We start from the raw sequence: 23,415 nt of genomic DNA on the forward strand, positions 1-23,415 counted from the left end.
TGTTTTTGGTGCAGGTTTTTTGGGACTTGTCTTTTTAGGGTCTTCTGACATCTGGGGCAAGAAAAGACTGAGGATATGACGTCGGTCATGCGCATTAGTACCCTGACGTACTGACGTCAGTCTAATGCGCCCTGACCGACGTCAGCCTTATACTCTGGTATTCGGGCCGACTGGGACGCGGACTATACCCAATAGTCAGGACTGCAGCAATGGAATCCTCGAACATCTACATTTATGGTAGGTACAAAACTGTACTTTTCCAAAGGTAACCCTCTCTAATTGAATCTCTACCTTTCAAAATGAAGGCTCATTCTACGAGATCTCAGTCTACTTTTGCAGCCTTTCAAGCCAAGGTCCCACTTGATAATATCTGTGCAGCCGCAACTTGGGCTACCCCTCACACATTTATTATTCATTACAAATTGGATTTGACCTCCAGAGGTAGAGCATCCTTTGGTTCCACGGTACTCAGGAGTATTTTTACTTGCACCATCCAAGTATAAGGTGTGCTAGGGATGCTGTCCCATGTGTAAGAATGAAGGCGAGATAGGACTACAGAACATAAAGATGTTATGTACTCATAACGTTCCATGTTTGTAGTCCATCTCACCCTTCATTCTTACGAACCCACCCTCCTACCCCCATCCTGGAAGGATCTGGAGACAAAAAAATTAAGTGGAGACCTTTTATTATTGGGTTCTTTCTGCATGGTTTATTGTTCCTTCTCTTTAGTTAGCAGCAAACAAGATCTGGGGATTGTACTGGTGCACCTTGAGATACCTACCTAGCCATGAGCCAGCTAGAAGACTTTGAGCTTGTAAAAAGGCCGAGTCGGAGCCAAGGATCGTCTCCGAACCCATGTGTAAGAATGAAGGGCGAGATAGACTACAAACATGGAACGTTATGGTGAGTGCATGACTTCTTTTTGTCCTCATTGCCTCCTTTTGGCCTCATCAGGTGTGGTTCCCCTTTGGTCTCACCTTCACTATCCACCATGGATACTGGATCCCAGTCCAGACCTCCTCTCTCATCCCACAGAGATGGGTCATCCAGACATTACAGCCCTCAAGTTTGATGGCATGATTTCCTCAGTTCCACTGATAGATGAACCGGGCTTTCCTCCGCAGTTTGACAGATCCTTCTATCTTTCCATAAAGCCTCTAATTGGGAAGATCTACAAAAGTGGAAAAGATTCTCCGTTTAGTCTGTACAGAGAATTGTTCCCCTTTACCTCTCCCTACCTTTGCTGTCCTAGAGTTCTTAGCATCTATTTTTCAAGACGGTGCTAGTGTTTTTTGCTATTAAAGTGCAGTTGGCAGCAATTTCTAATTTTCATTTGGGTGAAAATGCTTCATTAGGGTCTTTAAAATTGTGCTAGGTACTTTCTTGCGTAGGCCCCCAGTTAAGGACCCCATAATTTCCTGAGATTTAACAGTTGTACTGCAAGGATTAACTCGGAAACTTGCTTGACATTTTTATCCTGGAAAACTTTCTAGTGGCCATTACTTTTGAGAGAGAAGTTTCTGAACTCCAGGATCTCTCTTCCAAATCTTGTTTAATTTTTCACAAAGGTGGGATTACCTTGTGGACCAGTCCATCCTTTTTGTCTAAAGTAGCCTCTGAATTTAATCAGGTCATTAATTTGCCTGTTTTCTTTCCCCACTTTGCTAACAAAGGAGAATACATGCTTCATCTTTTGGCTGTCCATAGGCAACTATGTTTTTATCTCCGTAGAACAAAATATTTCAGAAAGTCAAAGCAATTGTTTATTTTTCCCTGAAACAAATCAGGCTTGCCTGTCTCTAAAATTACCCTAGCCAAAGGGCTTACTGATTGCATTTCTTTTTACAGTCAGCAAGGCCTGTTCTCACGCAGGCCTCCTAAACCACACTCCATTAGGTCCATGGCTACATCTTCCTCCTTTTGGTCTAGAACTTCTGTCGACGACATTTGTGCAACAGCTACCTGGTCTAATGTTCATACTTTTTTGTAATTCTGTGCAATAAATACCATGTCTCTTCAGCTTAGTAAATGTCTGATATGTAAAACAGTAAATATGTAGGAATGTCTAAATGTAGTAATGTGAATTGTCTTGTTAGATGTTTGCACATAAAGCCTGGAGTAAAGTAATTTTGTTCATTTGCACTTTGTGGAGTGTGAGTTTACTTTGACTTTATTGCTCAATTGGATTTGACTTCCAGAAGCAGGGCTGCCTTTGGTTCTACTGCACTCCAGAGTTCCCTTCCATGAGGGCCACCAAAGGTACACATAGCTGGGGACTCCGTCCCAGTAGTTGAAGAGTGAATTAAAAGGACAACAACAGATATTAAAATTATGTTCTCGCCATAGCTATGCATCTGTGGTATCCATTTTCATTCTTCCTCAACTCTCTACCCTCAATGCCCCTTCTATTCTATCATGGAGTAACCTTATAGTTATTGCGGAAAGTCTGTTCCAGGTCTGAGCCCCACTTCTGCTAGTTTTACTTTGTCTTAGACTAGGGTTAGTTCTTGCTATAGCTTATAAGCCAGCAAACTTGATCTGAGGGTATAGCAAGTTGACCAGAGCATTATCGGTAAAGGGATGAGCTCAAGAGCAGCATCTAAGAGTTCAATAAATGTGGCCGAGTCAGATCTGAGGTCAGTTAGGATACACAGTAGTTGAAGGATGAAAGAAGACAACACCATCACATAGTTATGGTGAGTGAGTACATAAGTTTTAATTTTCAGCCACCAACATTGACTTTTCTAGTACTTGTCCTGGAAAGCTTATCATTTTGGTAGTCATCACTTCATGTAGAGGAATGTGAGCTACAAGCCTGATTGAAGAGTTTTTACAGTATTCCATAGAAACCAGGTAATTCTCAGGACAAATCTGTTATTTTCATGGTGACGACAGAAATTTCTCCTAACTCTTTAGTTATCTGTTTCCTTGCTCAGCTGCAGTGCAAGATGGAAAGGATTTTGTATCGGTGACTTGGACACTAACTGTTCTAGACAAAGTCCATCTGACAAATGGATCAGTTTGTGGCTTTTAACCAGGGAGGACAAACCCTCTTCACATGAGTAGTAAACTATTATTTTTGAACATAAAACCTGGATGAGCCTTTCAGAAATGTCCTGATGCAAGGCATTTGCAATGCAGCCATCTGGTCCTCTGTGCACCTTTTCAAAACATTGCATACAGGACCTTTAGGCAGCTCCACTAGAATAAAGAGTTTTAAGCTCTGACTATAAATCAAGGTGATGTGTGCAGATGTTCTTAGTGTTTCACTGTAGCAGTCATTGCATTTGGCTTATCTGCCTTCAGGTAGCCCTCAGCCAGCCTGGATATCAAAGTCTTGGATCCCTGCATCGGATGCTGTCTCTTCCACAACGTCAGGTCGTCAGAGGTATAAAACATGCAGCCGACGCCATTATGTCAGTCTTTCTTGCCGCACGGTGCCCGAAGCAGAAGCAGTTCGCAAGTGCTGGTCGGCCGACTCCTGTAATTTCATTTTCGAGTTTCAGAAACGAAACTAAGTCTTCAAAAAAGCTAAGTACCCCGTTTGGGATCCTTTTTCTTGCTCTAAACCAATGTCAGTAAAAGTTAACAATTGTCTTACCTGTGGAAAGCAAATACCTCAAAGATTTTAATTTGTACTGCATTCTTTGCTTAGGGCCAGACCACGACGTCCCTCGCTGTTGGTTTTGTGCCTTTTTCAACCCCCAAACTGTTTGTCTGTTTATTTTTGCAGCAAATTATTTTGGTACTCTGTTTAACTATCCAGAAATGGCTTCGGTAAGCCATCCAGCTACCAGCATTCCGAAAAAATGTAAAGATAAAGACAGAGACGGACCGCATAGGTCCAAAGCTGCCGACGACTCTTCCGTTAAGCTAGTCGCCAGTTCACCGGTACTCAGTGAGGTGCTTTCGCAGCCCCTGATACCCACTACTTCGGATTCGCAGGCCTCTACTGAGACCCATTTGGAGTCTGGTATGCAGCGAGATGCTTCTTTGACCATGGAACCTGCGGATGTCTCTACCTTGCATTGGTCTGGAGCTGCTGTGCAGGCATCGGCTTCTGAGGATGAATTAAGGCCTACTGACTTGCATTTCAAACCGACGCCATCTCCTTCTTCAAGGCCTAAAAATCGGCCCACACCTAGAAAACTTACATCCAAACCGCATGGTCAGGCCCAAATGCCTAAAAAACAAATGAAGAGAATGGCTGAAGACCTTATCACTTTAATTAGGGGAAGCCAGCCTTCATGCTCTAAGAGACCTAGAACTGATTTTCCTTCTGAGTAGGGTTCTGAAATTTCTGTTTCTTCTGATTACCACGATTTGCCCTTATCTACCTATGAGGATTCTGATGCAGAGGACTCCATTCCCTCTGCTTCCCGTCCAGAAGATTTTTCTTTTGGTGAAACCTTGCACACTCTTGGGGATCATTTCTGCTGGGAAAGCCAGGATTATTCTGACTACAAGAAGAGGCTTAGGGAATTCGTACTCCTCCCTCAACACAGGCCTTTAGCTATCCCTCCTGTCCTGGACATTGTAGATGCCTTCTTGGAATCTAGCCTGGCCCCAGACACTTTACCTCCAGCTCCCAGGAAACCGGACAGGTATTAGAGTACCTGACTCTCTCAAAGTCCCCTTCAAGTATCCTACTGCAGACCCAGAGACCATTTCCCAAGGACCTAAAGGCATTAAGGCTACTACTTCCAAAAACCCTACCCCCTCAGATAGAGATTTCAGGGCCTTGGACAGATGGGGTAAGAAGGTATACACTTCTGCTACTTTGGCCATTAGGGCCTTAAACTGCCAGTTTTATATGTTAAAAGTATCAGCAGCATATTATGGGACTACTTAAACAGAATTGTTGATTCTTGACTGTGCTGAAAGTAAAGAATTACAAGATTTAATGCATTCTGCTGAACAAGTTGGTAAACATACTTTGCAATGTGGTTTTAACTCTAGAAGCATCTTGCAGGACTGCTGACACTAGGTCTGTTTTTAGAAGGCATTTTTGGCTTGAGGAGCAACATTTGCCAGATCATTTTAAAGCTAAATTACTGGATGCTCCCTTTAACCAAGACCGCCTGTTTGGCAACAAAGCAGAAGAAGACCTTAAAAAGATGGAGGAAAAATCTAAATCTATGCAAACTGTTAAAGATTTCCTGCAAGTACAGCCTCCCAGATTTAGTAGGCATTGGCCTTGTAAGAATTGGTCCTTTTCTGCCTCTTCCAGACCTTCTCAGTCCAAACGCAGGAACAGCAGACCACCTAGGCTACAGTTTCAAGGTACTCACAGGCCTAAGCAGTGGGGTGCTCCCACTTCCAAAGCTGGAAGTAGTAAGACACCTCCCTATGTAAAAATGTCACAATGACTTAACCTTAAACCTTCCAAGCCCTGCTCAACTGCCTGCTCCCTTAGGGGGAAAGATCACCCTGCATGCAAAAAACTGGGTACTCATTACCCAGGACAAATCGGTTTTAAGTATAGTTTTCCAAGGATACAGATTCCACTTACACACTTTACCAAACCCAGACAGTTGGCCAGACCTACACCCAAATCAGTGGGCAGAGGTTCAGTAGCAGCTTTACGCGCTTGTGTGTATCACAGCTATTCAGTCTGTCCCAGCCGAAGAAAGGGGACAAGTTTTTTTTACTCAAGACTTTTTCTGGTACCCAGAAGAGACAGCTCCTGGCGTCCTATCCTGGACCTCTCTATTCTAAACACCTTTTTGGTAATCCCAAAATTCAAAATGCTAACACTTCAACAGCTACTTCCTATGCTAGGCAAAGATGCCTGGTTGGCAACCTTAGACTTGAAGGAAACCGCACGTTCCAGTAAAGGGAATCTTGCAGGAAATACCTACTCTTCAGAGCAGGCTCCATGCACCATCAGTTCTCTGCACTTCCCTTTGGCTTATCTACTGCACCCAGGGTATTCACAAAGTGCCTAGCTCCAGTCATTGCAGTTTGCAGGCAAAGAAATATTCAAGTATACCCACCTGGACAATTGTCTTAATTCAGGCAGAAAGCCAGGACATGCTACTAAAACCTCTGGCATTTGTAAGGAAACTTCTAGCCTCACTGGGGTACACCATAAACAAAAAGAAATCTCATCTAGTACCCTGCCAATAAATTGTATTCCTGGGAGCAAGCTTGAACACAACTTCCCAGATGGCTTACCTCATGCCAGAGAAACAGGTTTGACAGCCTACTTTAAAATACTGTCCACAAAGACCCAGCTGTCTGCAAGGAAAATTCTGCAAGCCCTGGGATTCATGTCCTCTTGCATTCCACTAACTCCATATGCAAGACTGCATATGAGGAAACTACAATGGTATCTAAAAAGCTACAAAGGTATTTAAAAAGCTTGTGGTGTCAGCATTCTCAGGACCTAGAGTCAATGATTCCTATCATTCCTTGTATAAAGGCAGAGTTCCTTTGGTGGGCAGAGGCCTGCTGTCACAAAGTACAGTTGTGTACACTTACCATAAATGTAGATGTTAGAGTGTCTTCACTGTTGCAGTCATCACTGTAGGGTTCTTCCTGCCGGCAGGCAGTTCTCGGTCGGTCAGAATCCCAAAGTCTGGGTCTGTTGCAGTCATCACTGTAGGGTTGAATCCCAAAGCTGAGGTAAAGGGTGGTGGTTATAGAGTAGAAGGGGTGGCTAGAATGCCCTGCAAGACTGCAGAAGCAAAGCCTGCCCTAGACTTAGAGTAAAGAGGGAGATTATAGTGCTTAGAGAAATTATGCACTGAACTCCAATTTGCAGCTTCCAAAATATCTTTGGTAGGTACTCCCCTGAGAAAGGCAGCTGAAGTAGCAGCAGCTCTGTAGAGTGAGTCCTAATCTTTCCTGGGATTTGCTTTCCATGATGAGAGTAACAAAATCTGATTCCATGAGCAATCCATTTAGAAATGGTCTGTTTTGAAATAGCTTTGCCTTGGGAATTTGTTGCATTAGAAACAAACAGTTGCTCTGTTTTCCTGATAGCCTTGGTTCTGTCCAGGTAAAAACGAAGTTGTCTGTGTACATCCAAGGAATGCAAGATCCTTTCCCCCTTATTTTGTGGATTAGTGAAAAAAGTTGGCAGGTGAATAGTTTGATTTAAAGCCACTTTGGAAACCACTTTAGGCATGAAAGTAGGATAAGTCCTTAAAGACGCCCTATCTTGGTGAAAAATAATATAAGGCTCCACAGCCATGAGTGCTTGTAACTCCGAGACTCTCCTGGCTGAAGTCAAAGCCAGCAGGATAGCAGTCTTCCATGATAAATACTTAAAATCAGATGTGGCAGCAGGCTCAAAAGGAGGCAGAGTGAGTTTTTCCAGAACATAGTTGAGGTCCCAGGCAGGTATGGGTGGTGTCCTAGGGGGCCTTAAATTCTTTGCTCCTCTGAGATATTGTTTCAGAAGTGGATGTGAAAAGATTGGAGGATCTGTACTGTAATGTGCAGAGATAGCTGAGGCATGTATTTTTATGGAGGAGAAGGATAAACAGTTATGAAGCATGTCTGTCAGGTAAAGTAAAATCAGTGGGATATTAGGAATGAGGGGATCTAAATCCTGAGCATGCATCCAGGTGCAAAATCTCTTCCATTTACCTGCATAAGATTTTCTAGTGCTAGGCCATCTGGCTTCTAAGATGACATCCATGACCTTTTTGGGAAGGAAAGGATTAATCATAGACCCTGAATTCGCCAGGCTGAAAGTTTTGACATGAGAGTGCAGAACCTGGCCCTGGTGTTGGGACAAAAGATTTGGAATCTGAGGTAAAATCCAAGGTGTCTCCTGGGATAGATTCATCAGTGTTGAGTACCAGAATTGACAAGGCCAATTCGGGGCCAGTAAAATCATCATCTTGGGCTTGTCCTGCTTGATCTTTAATAACACCCGTGGAAGAGGTAGTGGTGGAAAGGCATACCCCGAGAGGTTTCTCCAACTGAATGATAGTCCATCCACTTTCCATGCTAGTTTGTGAAATGTCCTTGTGCAAAAAATCTGTAACTGGTGGTTGAGGGGTGATGCAAATAGATATATGTCCGGGCAGCCCCAGGCCTCTGTAATCGTCTTGAATATTTGGGTGTCTAGCATCCACTCGTGTGGGTCTGACAGGTTCCTGCTCAGGCTGTCTGCCAGAATATTTTGTTTCCCTGGCAAGAACTGAGCTTGTAGATTCACTTTGCAAGCAAGAGCTGTGTTCCATAGAGTCATGGCTAGTCTGCAAAGGGGGTAGGAGTGTGAAACCCCCTTGCTTGTTTATGTACCACATAACTGTGGTGTTGTCTGTCCGTATCAGTAGTTGTCCTGGTTGTAGAAGATCCCTCAAAGCCAAGAGGGCATTTTGTACAGCTAACATCTCTTTTAAATTGATGTGTAGGAGCTTCTGATCCTCTGTCCAAAAACCTTGCAGACCTTTTCCCTGCAAGTGGGCTCCCCATGCGTAATCCGAGGCATCCGTGGTTAACACTTGGCTGGCTGGAGGCAGACTGAAGGCTTTCCCTTTGTTGTGAAGACATGCTATGGTCCAGCAATGGAATTCCTTTTGTAGGCAAGGCAAGACCGCAATCTGTGTGTCTAGACTGTGGCAATGCTGGGGACCATACACTTTTTAGGTACCATTGTATTTTTCTCATATGTAGTCTTGCATGTGGTATGAGAAGGATGCAGGAGGCCATGTAACCCAAAGCCTGCTGGAATTTCCTTGCAGTTAGCTGATTTATTGACGCCAAGGTTTTGAAAGTTGAAGCCAGCTATAGTTGTTTTTCGGATGTCAGGAATGCAATCTGGCTTGTTGTGTTTAGAAGAGCACCCAGAAAAGTTATCTGTTGTGTGGGTGTCAAATTTGACTTTTTTATGTTCACAGTGAATCCCAGGTACTTGAGAAGATTTTGAACAAATTCCAGATGCTGGAGTAAGACATCCTTGCTGTCTACTTGAATAAGGCAGTCCAGATAAGGGTAAGTTTGAATTCCCTTGAGTCTGCAATAAGCTACTACTGGTGCCAGGCACTTTGTGAAGACCCTGGGCACAGTAGACAAGCCAAAGGGCAGTGCAGAGAATTGGTAATGTTTCGAGCCGGCCTTGAATCGGAGTTATTTTCTGCACTCCTGTCTGATAGGGATGTGTAGGTAAGGCTCCTTTAAATCCAATGTCACCATCCATGCATTTTTGCTCAACATTGGCAGGAGCTGCTGCAGAGTAAGCATCTTGAACTTTGATATCTCCAGGAAAGTGTTTGACTGACAGATCCAGGATGGGTCTCCATGTATTTTGCTTTCTGGGAACTAGAAAGAGCCTTGAGTAAAAACCTTGCCCCGTCTCTGATTGTGGAACCAGATGTTCATCGTGCATACAGCTGCAGTCATAACAGATGGGTTCTCCTGCCATCAGGCGGGTCCTCGGTCGGCCGAATTCCAAAGTCTAGGTCCGGTCCCACTTGTCTTGGGTTATGTAATTCCAATTTTGTTGAAAAAGAGTTAGTTTTCCTCCTAGAGGGCTTCCAGGAGAGAAGTTCCTGGAGACATGCAGGGGGAGTCATTGAGCCTGTTTTCTATAAGATTGAGGTCTGTCCTCTCCACCCCTGGGGGTGGAAGCACTCCATTGTCTAGGTCTGTAAGAGGTCTGTGCTTGGGCCCTCCCTCTGGAGCACCTATATCTACCCCTCTGAGGCCTGTCCGAGCTGGGAAAGGACCAATTTTTGTTAGCCAATTTCTGCTAAATCTTGGGGGCTGAACTTGTAAGAAATCCTTAACCGTTTGCATGGATTTTGCCTTGTCCTCCATTTTCTTTATCACCTCTTCAGCCTTAGGCCCAAAGAAAACATTATGCTGAACAGCAGCATCCAGTAACTTTGCTTTCACTTGATCAGGTAAGTTTTGTTCCTTTAACCAAGCATGCCTTCTAATGACTGTGCCAGAGGCAGCCGCCCTGCAAGAGGCCTCCAAGGCATCAAAACCACAGTGTAAACCATGCTTCCCCACTTGTTCAGTGGCATGCATCAAATCGTGTAATTCCTTATCTGCACATGCAGAAATGGTACCTAGTTTTTGTTTCATAACATACAGTAGAAATTGCAGATATTTTAGCATATGAAAGTGACATTTTAAAGCTCTAATAGATAAAGTAGCAGAAGTGTACACTTTTTTGCCCCCTCTCTCCAAAGCTCTAGAATCCTTATCTGTCGGATTAGGGTTTTTAGCAGAAGCGGCCTTAACCCCCTTAGGACCCTGAGAAATGGTTTCTGGATCAGCAGTAGAATTTTTGTAAAGGAACTGGTGGGAATCGGGGACCCTGTAATATCTATTGGGCTTAGCAGGGGCTGGAGGAAAGGAGTCAGGAGTTAAATTAGCCTCAGAAAAGGCATCATCCACAATATCCAAAATAGGCGGAATAGCCAGGGGTCTATGTTGGGGAAGAAGGAAATTCCTAAGCCTTCTCTTAGATTCCGAGTACTCCTGTCCTTCCCAGTGAAAATGTTCCCTCATGTCATGTAAAGTTTCCCCAAAAGAAAAATCCTCAGGGGGAGAAGCTGAAGGAATGGATTCCTCAGCATCAGAATCCTCATAAGGAGGGAAAGAATATTCCTGTTCAGAGGAAGACACTGAAGAAATAGATGCCTGATCAGAAGATTCATAATCCAATTCTTGCCTTGGCCTTTTGTCTGGAGAGGGATGTGAACCCCTAATCATGGTTAGTAAATCCTCCGCAATTTTAAGTAGCTGTTTCTGAGATTTGGGTCCCGGATCAGAAGAGGCCTGGGCTGGTGTCTTAGATTTAGGAGTCTTTGCCTTTGTCTTTGGCTTTGCCTTTATCCGAAGCTGTGTAGGCCTGAAAACCCCCTCGGAAGCCGGTACCTGCACAGCGGCTCCAGACCCATCCGAGGGAGCATTGTCCGAAGATCCTGCAGCTGGAGTGCTCAAAGGCCTAGCTGGCTCCTCGTGGGAGTCCCATTTCGGCAATCGGTTCTGAAATGGCCGACGACAGGGGCTGCGAAAGCACCTCACTGACGACGGCCGAACCTGGCTCTGCTAGTAAAACGTCGTCTGATTTGGACCTCTGAGGCCTGTCCTTATCCTTGCGTCGTTTGTGAACTCTGGTAGTCGGAAGCGTGTCCGACATTTTATAATTAAATCGCCCACCAAAGTAGTGAAAAGCAAAATCGTACCTTCGCTTAATCGTACGTTGGTTAAATCTAGCACAAAACCGACAACTAGCTACGTCGTGATCAGGGCCTAAACAAGGAATACAGTAAGAATGAAAATCCTTATGAGGTATTTGCTTCCCACAAGAAATGCAATTAACTTTTTCTGACATTGGACTGGAGCAAAAAAAAAAGTTTCCCCAACGGGGTACTTAGCTTTGAGAAGAAGTAAGTCAGTCTTCGGACTGAAGCATGAAAAAATATCAGAGTCAGCCGACCGGCACTTGCGAACTGCTTTCACCGCACGGCAAGAAAGACTGGAGAACATGGCGTCGGCTGGCAGCTTTGTACTCCTAGCGCTCTGACGTCAGGGAGCATGACTGAACAGCCGACGCCGGACCCAGACTTTGGGATTCTGGCCGACCGAGGACTGCTTGCCGGCAGGAAGAACCCTACAGTGATGACTGTAACAGTGAAACACGATGAACATCAAGGGGCTCCCATTCACTCTACTCCCTGCTGCCCAAACCCCTAGCAACAGACTCATCAGACTATGCATAGGGGGCTCACTTGGCAGGGCAGTGCATTCAGGGCAAATGGAACCCTAGTCAGATGCACCTGCATATCAGTCAGAAAGAAATGTTAGCTGTACAGAATTCCCTGTCAGCCTTCAAGGACCACATTCTTCCAGGACAGTTATTTGTAAAGACAGACAACACCACTGTTATGTAGTACATAAGCAGGGAGGAACCCACTCGTACCCTCACTGCAGACTAGCCATGGCTCTGTGGAACACAGCCTTGAGCTACCAAGGGCTCAATTCCTGTCAGGCAATCTAAATTCACTGGCAGACTACCTAAGCAGAAATATCGTGGACCACATGAGTGGAAACTGGAACCAAAGATAGTCAACCTTTTGAGAAATAAATGGGGGAATCCAGATATAGACCTGTTTGCCTCGCCTCAGAGCTACCAATTGGACAAATTCTGCACAAGGACTTCCCACAGTCAAGCTTGGAAAGTGGATGCCTTGTCCTTCACCTGGGAAAGTCTCTCAGTTTATGCCTTTCCCCCTCTGCCTCTCCTCTTGAAAGTTCTGCTAAAGATCAAACAGGACAAACCAAGGACAGTAATGATTGCACCAGACTGGCCATGCCAGCACTGGTACCCCCTCTTACACAGTATGTCACTGCTAGAACCATGGCACCTCCCTCAGACCCCTTCCCTGCTGTCCCAGCAGGAGGGCCAGATTCTGCACCCCCAGCTTCAAACCCTGAACCTTGCAGCCTGGCTAATTCCTTGAGCTCTCCCAAGAGCATCCCTCAGTAAGCAGGTGCTAGATGTCATTCTGGAGGCAAGGAGACCTAGTAGTAGAAAATCCTATGCTGAAAAGTGGAAAATATACTGTTCCTGAAGCCAAACTCGGGGGATGGGCACAACGGTGCCCAGTTTACCACGTATTCTTCAGTACTTAACATTGCTCGACAATGGCCTTTCCTTCTCGTCAATTAAAATTCATGCCTCTGCCATTTCAACAGATTATAATACTGAACCACCCTTCTCTCATACTCTGCTAAAGCAATTCCTCAGAGGGGCCAGTAATTTAAGACCACCCAGGAGAGCCCCTACTCCAGCTCGGCATCTTAACTTTGTATTGGAAAAGCTTACTCTACCTTCTTTTGAGCCAGCTACAACTGCAGAGTTGAATTTTTTTTTCTTGGCAAACAGCCTTCCTTTTAGCCATCACTTCAGCAAGAAGAGTGTCTGAATTACAGGCCCTCATGGCAGTGGAGCCCTTCATCATCTTCCATGCAGACAGGGTGTCCCTCAGGACCAATCCTTCCTTTATGCCCAAGGTGGTGTCTAGTGTGACCCTTAATCAGTCCATTCATTTGCCTACTTTTTTTCCCTAATCCACAGAACAAAGGAGAATGAATATTGCACTCTTTGGACATGCACAGGCAACTTAGATTTACTTGGACAGGACTAAGCCTTTCAGAAAATCTGAAAAGCTGCTAGTTGGCTTTGCTGCAGGGGCAGAGGGGAAGGCCATCTCGAAGAAAACCATTTCTAAATGGATAGCCCATTGCATTAATTTTTGCTATAAGCACCATGGAAAACCTACCCCACAGGTGATAAGATCACATTCCACCAGGGCAGCATCTACCTCTACAGCCTTTCTCAGAGGTGTGCCTACCAGGGACATCCTAGAAGCTGCTACCTGGAGCTTTGTACATACCTTCACCAAGCATTACCACATGCCTATTTTTCTAAATCCAGAGCTGGTTTTGCCACTGCAGTTTTGCAGGGCTTAATAGCTGGTCCTAATGCTCTCTAACTTCCTCCTCCCTTCCTTAGCTTTGGGAATCAACCCAAATGTAATGACTGCAACATTGAAACATGAAGAACATAGTACAGTTGTGTACACTTACCATAAATGTAGATGTTTTGAGTATATTCACTGTTGCAGTCCTGGTTACCCTTCCTCCAGCCCCCTGACTTCTCTTGGCTGTACTTTTCTCCTTGTTTAGTGTATTTCAGCTTTCTGGTGTATTTGTTATTTTGGAGGTGTACCCTAACATATAATTGCTTCCCATTATGGGGGCACCTGACATCGGGGGCAAGAAAAAGTGATGTAATGGCGTCGGCTGCATGTTTTATACCCCTGACGACCTGCCGTCATGGAAGAAGAGACAGCATCCGACGTCGAGATCCAAGACTTTGATATTCAGGCTGGCTGAGGGCTACCTGCAGGCAGATAACCAAAATGTAATGACTGCTACAGTGAATACACTCGAACATCTACATTTATGGTTAAGTGTACACAACTGTACTTTAGTGGCTCAGGCACCTGTTGGAATTCATAAGAAAATGATAGAAATACCAATTTCTCCTCGGAGGAGGGAGGAGGGCATGCTGAAGGCATACAGCCAATGCTTGGGATTGCCAATGGTGATATCAGAGTTGTGCAAGTTCACTGTCGTGTGCTGATGGCAAGCAGCATGAGAGGTGTAATACCAGTTAGGAGAGGGTAGTTCCCTCACAGCTCTTGCACACCCCCTGATGATGTCATCCTAGGATGTCAGGGAGGTGGTAGGGCTTCATAGAAGATCTCTGCTGGCCACAGTATATCTCTGGCATTCTCTGTGTTTTCTGGTTGCAGGGAATGCATGCCCCAGTATTCAGTAAGTTTTGTCCTCCATATGGAGGGAAGTGGTGCATCTAGAGGTATCACTTATTTGTGGTTGCCCTTGAATGGGAAGTGTAATAGGGCATCCAGGGTTTAAAATCAGTTGAAGATAAAAAAATAAAATTAAAGAAAAAGAAAAAAAATGGATCTTCAGTCCACAGTCCAGAAGCGGAACAGGATTTCAAGCCCTAGACCTGCAGGCCCTTGCATACTGGGACTCAGCAAGACAACCGTTATTCTTTCCCCCTGACCATTGCCGATGTAGTTTTAGGAATCTTCCCATTCTGCAGTAGTAATCCATACAAAGAATGTAGTACACTTGTGTGAGAAATTCACTATTACAATAGATTTTTGAGCAGGATTATTGTCACAGTACCAGCCACCCCCCCACCCCCACTTTGCAGGGTAGTCCTTTTCAACCTGTGAGGTGTGGATGGGGCAAAAAAAAAAGAAGGAACAAACTCCCCCTGCCTTTACCTGTACTTTTATTTACCCTTCACACCTACAGGCACAGTGAAACTCTTCAAGTACTTTTAATATGTAATGGTATGCTAACCCATGGTCCTGTAGGGCATAGCCTTCTTATAGTGGAAAAAAAGATACTGCTGGCTGACTGCCACTTTTATCCAAAATGAAAAAGATGCAAGCATGCATCCTTCCTTGGGAAGAAATCTGTGTGCCCTCAATTCTACAGAATTTTGGGAAATTGAGTGATTGCAGCTCATTCTCTTGTATCAGGAATTCTGCAGCAATGATCCTTCTCTAGCATCTACTTTTAACGGTAAGTGTCACACAGCTTCATGTTTTTTGTTATGGCAGCAGTTGTTTGTACTGGTGTACGGGATGTGTGGCTCCTAAATTTGTATATTTTGTATTTCTGATTATTGTAATGTATATACAACCCCCCAAGTATACTTGTATTTCACATCTGGGTGGTCATTTCATTGTTTATTGGTAACCTGTTGCATTTACATTTTCTCCTTTTCAAATTGATTTATTTAAAGAATACCTTGCTGTAGCTGTCAGCCTTTGAAATAAGATTTTGTTCAGTTTGATTTGGATGATTCATAAGAAAACCAAGCAGTTGTACTTCAGGTAATCTAAACTTGCTTTTTTGACAGGAAATAATTTTGAAAATGTAAGTAGTATTTTTTTCTGTTGTGTACCTTAATTTTGTGTACCTCCAAAGATTTTTGTTTTATAAATTTACCTGTGTGTATGCCGTACTTGTGGTCACGAATACAGAAGTTAGTAAATATCAAAAGTCAAGGAACCATGTGCAGATTTATTGGGGGGGGGTGCTACTGAAGACTACTATCAGTCTGTTTAAGGATGTCCTGTATAGCATCATGGTTTTCTTTGGTCAAGTATGAGAAGAATGATTTAATTATGACTGAGCTTGATTTTACTTAGCTTAGATGGGGTTGTGTCATCATCCTAGGGTATAACTGTTTTTTTCATGTGTGTTGTGTAATAAGTTTAGTAATAAATCCCAAAAGAGTGTAAAGCTGGATTGTTTGTTTTCCAGTATCCAGAGGGCTGCTGTAGTTATCTTGGAGAATTACTATAAAGATTTTACTGTGTATAACCCAGCTCTGCTGACCGCTGCCAAGACTCGTACAGCCAAACATATGGCTGGGCTGAAAGTTTACAATGTGGATGGTAAGTGTTTTGAAATTAAATGTACTTCAGAGTGAATTAATGCACATAGCACATGGATCATCATGTTTCTACTAAGTCAGATGAGCAGTTAAGTAAAAGCATCTGTAGGCAGATAACTTTCTGTTATGACGGAAAATGGTTTAGAGATTCTCATTCTGCTTGTGACAGGTTCTCCAGTAGATAGTTGGAGACAACTTCATGAGTTCTAACCAGCTTAATCATGCAGAGATGGGGAGTCTATTAGGCCTTGGCGACCAGAGTTCAGGAACATATTATTGTCCTCCGTAGTTTTACCCAGGGAAAGGGGTAGGATGATGTGGCTGTTGATGAGCTCTCCACTCGGTGGGGTGGGGGGCATGTAGTCCCTGTGCAACCTCCGGGACACTAGGCGCATCACAGGACATCTCGAACCAAAACAAAGAAGGGCTGACAACAATATCCTGACATCATTGTACTAGCAGTCTTCATGTCTCAGGACATTGAGTGGCCACGACAAGAATGACTACTCCCAGGTCTTGTGTTTATTTCTGCCTACTGAATTCCTCACCTAAGCTATGAATGTAATTGAGGTAGACTTGCATGGGAGTCTGGGACGCACCTGACCAAAGTTCACACCTGGGGTACCTACAAGGATTCATTGGAGAATTCAGGGAAGGGTGATTGTGGAAGCCAGGGAGAAAATCCTGAGACTGGTGGGCCATGGGGTGAGGAGCCAGAAGAAAGATGAGGGGAAAGTCTCTTCTTTCAAATTTCTGTCCTTGGCCTCGCCATGCTTATGGTGGATCCTTCAAAAGTCTGGGAAGGTCAGGCCTTTTTCTTGTAGACAACCAACACCTCTGATGTGCAGTGGAAGTTCCATCCTGTTTATTATAGTAAGACTAAATCCAGCAGGACTTTGCTTAGCTGAGGAAACTTTCCCAGGCTACTAAGCCGTTCCCCATTTTCTCACAATGTTGTGCTGCTGAGGATCTCTCGCCAGGTGTCTTCTGCCATTATTAAAATCGTTTGCTGATTAAAAATTACCCTGAGCTGTTTTCATTGTTAAGTTGTGTACTGTAGTCCTTTTTTCCCCCATTGGGTTACGTTACTGAGGATTAAGGTAAGTTTGTTCTTTATGTTCTGATTTTCTCAAGTTAAAACAAATGTTGCCGACCCATTTATCTGACTTTAACATCTCACCTGTCCATTTATCTGACTTTAACTTCTCACCTATTGTTAGTATGTTGTCATTACTTGTTCTTTTCTCACTCCATAGTTTGTAAGCTTATTCTTTAAATTTTGAAGATTTGTTTTTGCATCCGTTCCATTTCTATTTTCTTAGGCTTATTTGTCGATTCAAATTTATTTGATTTTTAGCTTTGAGTGTAGTGTGCTAATTTGACTGTGGCAGATGTTCTTCGTGTTTCACTGTTGCAGTCATGACATTTGGGTTATCTGCTTTCAGTAGAACTCAGACGGCCTGATTACAAAGTCTAGGGTCCTGCATCGGTTGCTGTCCCTTCTTCTGTGATGTCAGGTCATCAGGGGTATAAAACATGCAGCCGACGCCATTACATCAATCTTTCTTGCCGTGCGGTGCCCGAAGCAGAAGCAGTTCGCAAGTGCCAGTCGGCCGACTCCTGAAATTTTCGTTTTCGAGTTTCAGAACCGAAGTCTTCAACTAAAAGCTAAGTACCCCATTGAGGAAACGTTTTCTTGCTCTAAACCGATGTCAGTAAAAGTAAATAATTGCATTACTTGTAGAAAGCAAATACCTCAAAGATTTTCATTCATACTGTATTCCTTGCCTAGGCCCTGACCACGATGTACCTCGCTGTCGGTTTTGTGCCTTATTTAAACCACGAACTATCCATCTGTATATTTTCTCTTCTAAATATTTTGGTGCTCAGTTCAATTATCCTGACATGTCTCCGGTAAGCCGTCCGACTACCGCCATTCTGAAAAAACGCAAAGATAAAGACAGAGACAGGCCGCCTATGTCCAAAGCTGCCGCCGACGCTTCTCCTAAGCTAGTCACCGGTTCGCCGGTACTCGAGGTGATTTTGCAGCCCCTGATACCCACTACTTCAGATTCGCAGGCCTCTACTGAGACCCATTCGGAGTCCGGTATGCAGCGAGATGCTTCAATTGTGGAACCTGCGGATGTCTCTACCTTGGATGGGTCCAGAGCCGCTGTGCAGGCACCAGCTTCTGAGGGTGTATTCAGGCCTACCGACTTGCGTATTAAACCGACGCCACCTTCTTCTTCAAGGCCTAAAACCCGAACCATACCTAGGAAACCGACGCCCAGACCGCATGTGCCTGAAAAACAAATAAGAATGGCTGAAGACCTTATTACATTAATCAGGGGAAGCCAACCTTCCCCCTCTAAGAGACCTAGGACTGAATTTGCTTATGATACTTCTGACCAGGTTCTCAAATTTCTGTCTCCTCTGATGACCAGGATGTACCCTTATCTACCTATGAGGATTCTGATGCAGAGGACTTCATTCCCTCTGCTTCTCCCCCAGAGGATTTCTCTTTTGGTGAAACCTTGCATACTCTTGGGGAGCATTTTCACTGGGAAAGCCAGGAGGCTTAGAGATTTCTTACTCCTGCCCCAACACAGGCCTTTAGCTATCCCCTCCTGTGCTGGACATTGTTGACAGTCTTTTCGGAATCTGGCTTGGCCACTGACTCTACCGCCTGCTCCCAGAAAACCTGATAGATATTACAGGGTTCCTGATTCTCACAAGTTCCTTTTTAACAATCCTACTGTGGATCCTGAAACCATTTCACAGGGACCCAAGGGCATTAAGTTTACTACTGCCAAAAATCCTGCCTCCTCTGATATAGATTCCAGGGCCCTGAATAGATGGGGTAAGAAGGTATACACCACTGCAACCTTGGCCATCAGGGCCTTAAATTGCCAGTTTCATATGTTAAAGTATCGGCAGCATATTATTGGATTGCTTAAACAGAAAATAATGTTGATTCCTGATTGTGCTGAAAATTAGGATTTACAGGATTTAATGCATTCTGCTGAACAGGTTGGAAAACATACTTTGCAATGTAGTTTTGATTCACTAGAGGCATCTTACAGGGCTGCTGTCACCGGGTCTGTACTTAGAAGGCATGCTTGCATTCTTTGCCAGATCATGTTAAAACTAAATTGCTGGATGCTCCCTTAAATCAGGACCGCCTGGTTGGCGACAAAGCAGAAGTTGTTCTTAAAAAGATGGAGGAAAAAGCTAAATCTATGCAAACTGTTAAAAGATTTCTTAGAAGTGCAGCCTCCTAGATTTAGTAGGCATTGGCTGTCAAACAATTGGTCCTTTCCTGCTTCTTCCAGGCCTTCTCAGTTCAAACCCAGAACCAGCATAACACACAAGAACATCTACATTTATGATAAGTGTGCACAACTGTTCTTTATTCCATCATTCCCCCCACTCCAAAGAGGAACCTCACAGATGTTCCACCCAGGTCAGTCGGAGGAGGCAGCCATCGAGATCTCCAGGCTGCTCGAAAAACGAGTCATCCAGTCCATTCCCCCAGACCAGTCCAGATCAGGCATTTATTCCAGATTTTCTGTGGTGCCAGAGAAAACAGGGGACTTCAATTCTGGATCTCACCGCCCTGAACTGGTTTGTTGCCAAAACTAAGTTTTGGATGGTCATCTTGCAGTCCATTCTGCCCTTTTTGCAGAATGACTGGATGTGCTCCATAGACCTTCAGGATGCATACTATCCTGTAAAAATGGACAGGCGCTCCAGAAGTTTTCTTCGCTTCTGGCTAGGAGCCAATTGCTTCCACTTCAGAGTACTTCCCTTTGGACTCGCCCCAGCTCCCCATGTGTTTACCAAAGTGATGGCAGTAGTGGCAGCTCACTTGAGATTGCAGGGCTTCCATGTGTTTCCTTACCTGGAAGAATGGCTCCTCTCTGCTCCCACCAGGCATCATCTTCTTCAGGCCAGGGATTACCCCCTTCTCCTAGCATCTTCCCTGGGCATATCAATCAGTCTGGCCAAATTGACCTTTAAACTGTTTCAGGTGATTGACTTTATAGGTGCCAGTTAGACACAGTACAGAGCAGGGTGTTTCTTCCTCTAGACAGGATACTTTCTCTCCAGCAACATGTGAGGTTTATACTACAAACTTCTTGCCTCCCAGCGGGTATGATACTTTGGGTGTTGAGGTTGATGGTGGCCATGATTCCTCTCCTGCCAACTGCGCACCAACACGAGGGTCCTGCTGTGGACCTTGGTGTTACAGTGATCCTTACTCGACTTTCCTCTTTCCTACCCGGTTTGACTATCCTGGGTTTGTTGGGAGTCTCATCGGTGGTGGCTCCAGTCCCTGGACCACCTCCTGGGCCAGCCATTTGTTGTTCCTTTCCTCTCGATCACGGTGACAGCAGATCTCTCCCAGCTCAGGTAGGGGGGCATTGCATAGGACGGACGGTCCAAGGCACGTGGTCCCCCTTTGGAAGACCAGTCTGTATATCAGTGTCCTGGAGATGAGAGCAGTGCTTCTGGCGTTGCAAGCACTTAAACCTTTTCTTCCCACCGGGACAATTGCCATCCAGATGGACAACATGTCCGTTGCCTGGTGCATCAACAAACGGGGGGAACCAGATCTTATCCCCTATGCTGCGAGGCCGTGAGATTTTGGGAATGGTTGATCTCTTCCAACCGTTTCTGGTTTCGGCGCACATTCTGGGGAAGTGCAACATTCTAGCTAGCGGGCAGGCTCAGTAGAACCATTCTGATGCCTTACGAGTGGTCTCTTGATCGTTCAGAGGCGGACATGATCTTTCGGAAATGGGGTCATCCTTGCTGTAATATTTTTGCCTGTCCTTCCATCGTCAAGTGCAGTGAGTTTTTCATCCTGATCTCCCCACTGGGGGAGTCACCCAGGGATCCTCTGGTCCATACTTGGCCTTCTGCTCTACTTTATGCCCCCCTCTTCCTCTTATCCCCAAGATTCTTCAGAAAGCTCAGCAGTTAAACAAAGTCATCCTCAGTGCTCCCTTCTGGCCTCACCAAGTTTTGATTCCCCCCTTTTTGGTCTCATCTGGCGTGTCCCCCCTGGACTCCTGATTCGGTTCCTGATGATCTCTCTCAGCCATCAGGAGTTCTACACCTGGACTTTGTCAGCCTGAAGCTCACCGCATGGCTGCTCCAATTCATTTGATGGTGAGAACTCCCTGGCTCTCTCCACCAGTTAAAAAGATTTTGGTTGTGGCTCATAAGACCTCTGCTAGAAATATTTACTCCAGTAAATGAAAACATTTTTCCATCTAGGAGTCACAGCGCAAGTTTGATCCTTTTATAGCTTCTGTTCCTGCATTCTGGATTTTCTAGCCCTTACCTTTCACAACTGAGATAGCTGCCATTTGAACTTTAATTGTAGAAAAACTATCTTAAATTTCCACGTGTGTGAGAATTCTACCTCCTTGACTTCTTCTAAACTCTACAATGCCTTTTTGAAGGGTACTTTCCTCCTTATGCCACCAGTCAAGGACCCCACGCCTCCTTGTGATCTTGCCATGGTTTTGCAGGCTGTAGTTTTTTCTCCCTTTGACCCAGTTGCCACTGTGGATTTACAGTTGCTATCTTGGAAGGTGGCCTTCTTGGTTGCTGTCAGTTCTGCCAAGCGGGTGTCTGAACTGCAGGTATGGTCAATCAAGCCTCCTTATCTTGTCTTCCACAAGGGCAGAGTGACTATTCGTACCAACCCCTCTTTCATCCCGAAGGTGGCATCCGAATGCAACATTAACCAGGTGTTTTATTTGCCAGTCTTCTTTCCAAATTATCAGAATAAAGGGAAATACAAATTGCATTTGATTGATATCCACAGGCAGTTGTACTTCTGTTAACAGTCTGATCAACATTTGTGTACTTTTCAAAGCCCTGTTTGGGAAAGCCTATTTCGAAGGTCACCCTTGCTCATTGGATTTCCAGTTGCATCTCTATGGCTTATTGCACTAAAGGTATGCCTTGACCTAGCCCTGTCCGAGCGCACTCCACCAGGTCACTGTCTACTTTTGCAGCTTTTTGTCCCAGGTTTCCTGTCAATGACATATGCTCTGCTGCTACTTGGTCCTCTTCTCATACTTTTATTTCCCCTTACAAATTGGACATAGTCTCCAGCAGTAGGGCTTCCTTTGGGTCTGCCGTGCTCCAGAATGTCCTTAACACGATGGCCTCCCAAGGTTATTGTAGGTAGGGACTTTGTCCCCATAGGTTGAAGACCAAATGAAAACAGCAACTTTAGATAAAGAAGTTATGTACTTACCATAATGTTCCATCTGAGTTGCTGCTTTTCATTTGCCTTCAGCTGTCCCTCCTTCCTTCCCCACTGCCTTTAGGCTTGTGTTGTGGACTGGACAGATGCAGGTGCAAGCTTATCTTCTTGGTCATGGGTATGAGTCTGGGGGGGTGCGTGTGTGTACCCCTTCAATGGTTAGGGGTTAAGGTGTTCTGCTGTGGGTTGGGTGGTGCTTTCCTGCATCCAATTCGATCTGAGGGGAGGAGGGAGAGTGAGGCAGTATGGGCAAGGGAGGAGCTCTGATTTCTGCTCAGATGCTGGTGTATATGGCTGAGTCAGATCTGTTTTCTGATCCATGTCCCATAGGTTGAAGACAAATGAAAAGCAACCACTTGGATGGAACATTATGGTAAGTGTATAACTTCTTTTTTTAATCTCTAGGCTACTCTGTTCCCTTGTTATCCCCATCCCAACCACTGTCCGTTACAATTCTTGATGACCCTCCCTGTCAGAGTTATGTTAAGAAAGGGGGACTCATTAAGCCTTTTACACAGAAAAAACATCCTGTTAGGTACCTTCAACCCAACAAGGGCAAGTCTTTCATTCTAGGATGCTGTTCATTCTCACTGCTGCTCTCACTGCTGCAGTAGCTTTTGGCCATTGGGATTGTATCTTGACTGGGATTACAACAACCAGACAAGCTGCAAAAAGCTGTGGCTCCCTCCCTTTCCTACACTCTTGACTGCTGATTGGCTTCCCCTTGGAGGGAAATCATCAGTCAGATTGAACATAACTTCTATGTTTTTTTGCCACCTCAAGGGAAAACAGCGTTGGGGCTTCACAGGAGCAGCAGTTGGCTGCAGACTTTATTCCTAACTGGTAAATCCCCATAGGGAACCATTCCACGCAGATAATTGACAATGTGAAGTTATTAAATCTCGCCGTTTATTCTCACTGATGGGTTTGGAGCCGATCCTCGGCTCCAACACGGCTGATAGCAAAGCTAAAGGTTTGCCAGTAGCTTGAGACCAAGCCCATTATCCCATGATGCACTGCTGGAATTACCTCAGATCTAGTTTGCCGCGGAACAGATCTTGGTGTTCCAGATAGCTCGGACCAATATTAATCGATAGATTCATCTTATTTGCAAGTTTAAAAACTTTTTTTCTTGACTTTC

General features: G+C 44.7%; 1 protein-coding gene across 1 annotated transcript in view; it reads left to right on the plus strand.

Moving 5' to 3' along the window:
* LOC122803142 (vang-like protein 1) overlaps positions 1 to 23,415 on the plus strand; it is a 644,451-nt gene that overhangs the window by 276,579 nt on the left and 344,457 nt on the right. Inside the window, exon 6 of the mRNA XM_044072763.1 lies at positions 15,856 to 15,989. Coding sequence (XP_043928698.1) covers positions 15,856 to 15,989 — 134 coding nt within the window. The remainder of the gene's footprint in view (positions 1 to 15,855; positions 15,990 to 23,415) is intronic.

The sequence above is a fragment of the Protopterus annectens genome, chromosome 5.part1 (genome assembly GCF_019279795.1).
Source record: "Protopterus annectens isolate FY-2018-M chromosome 5.part1, PAN1.0, whole genome shotgun sequence".
NCBI lineage: Eukaryota > Metazoa > Chordata > Ceratodontiformes > Protopteridae > Protopterus > Protopterus annectens.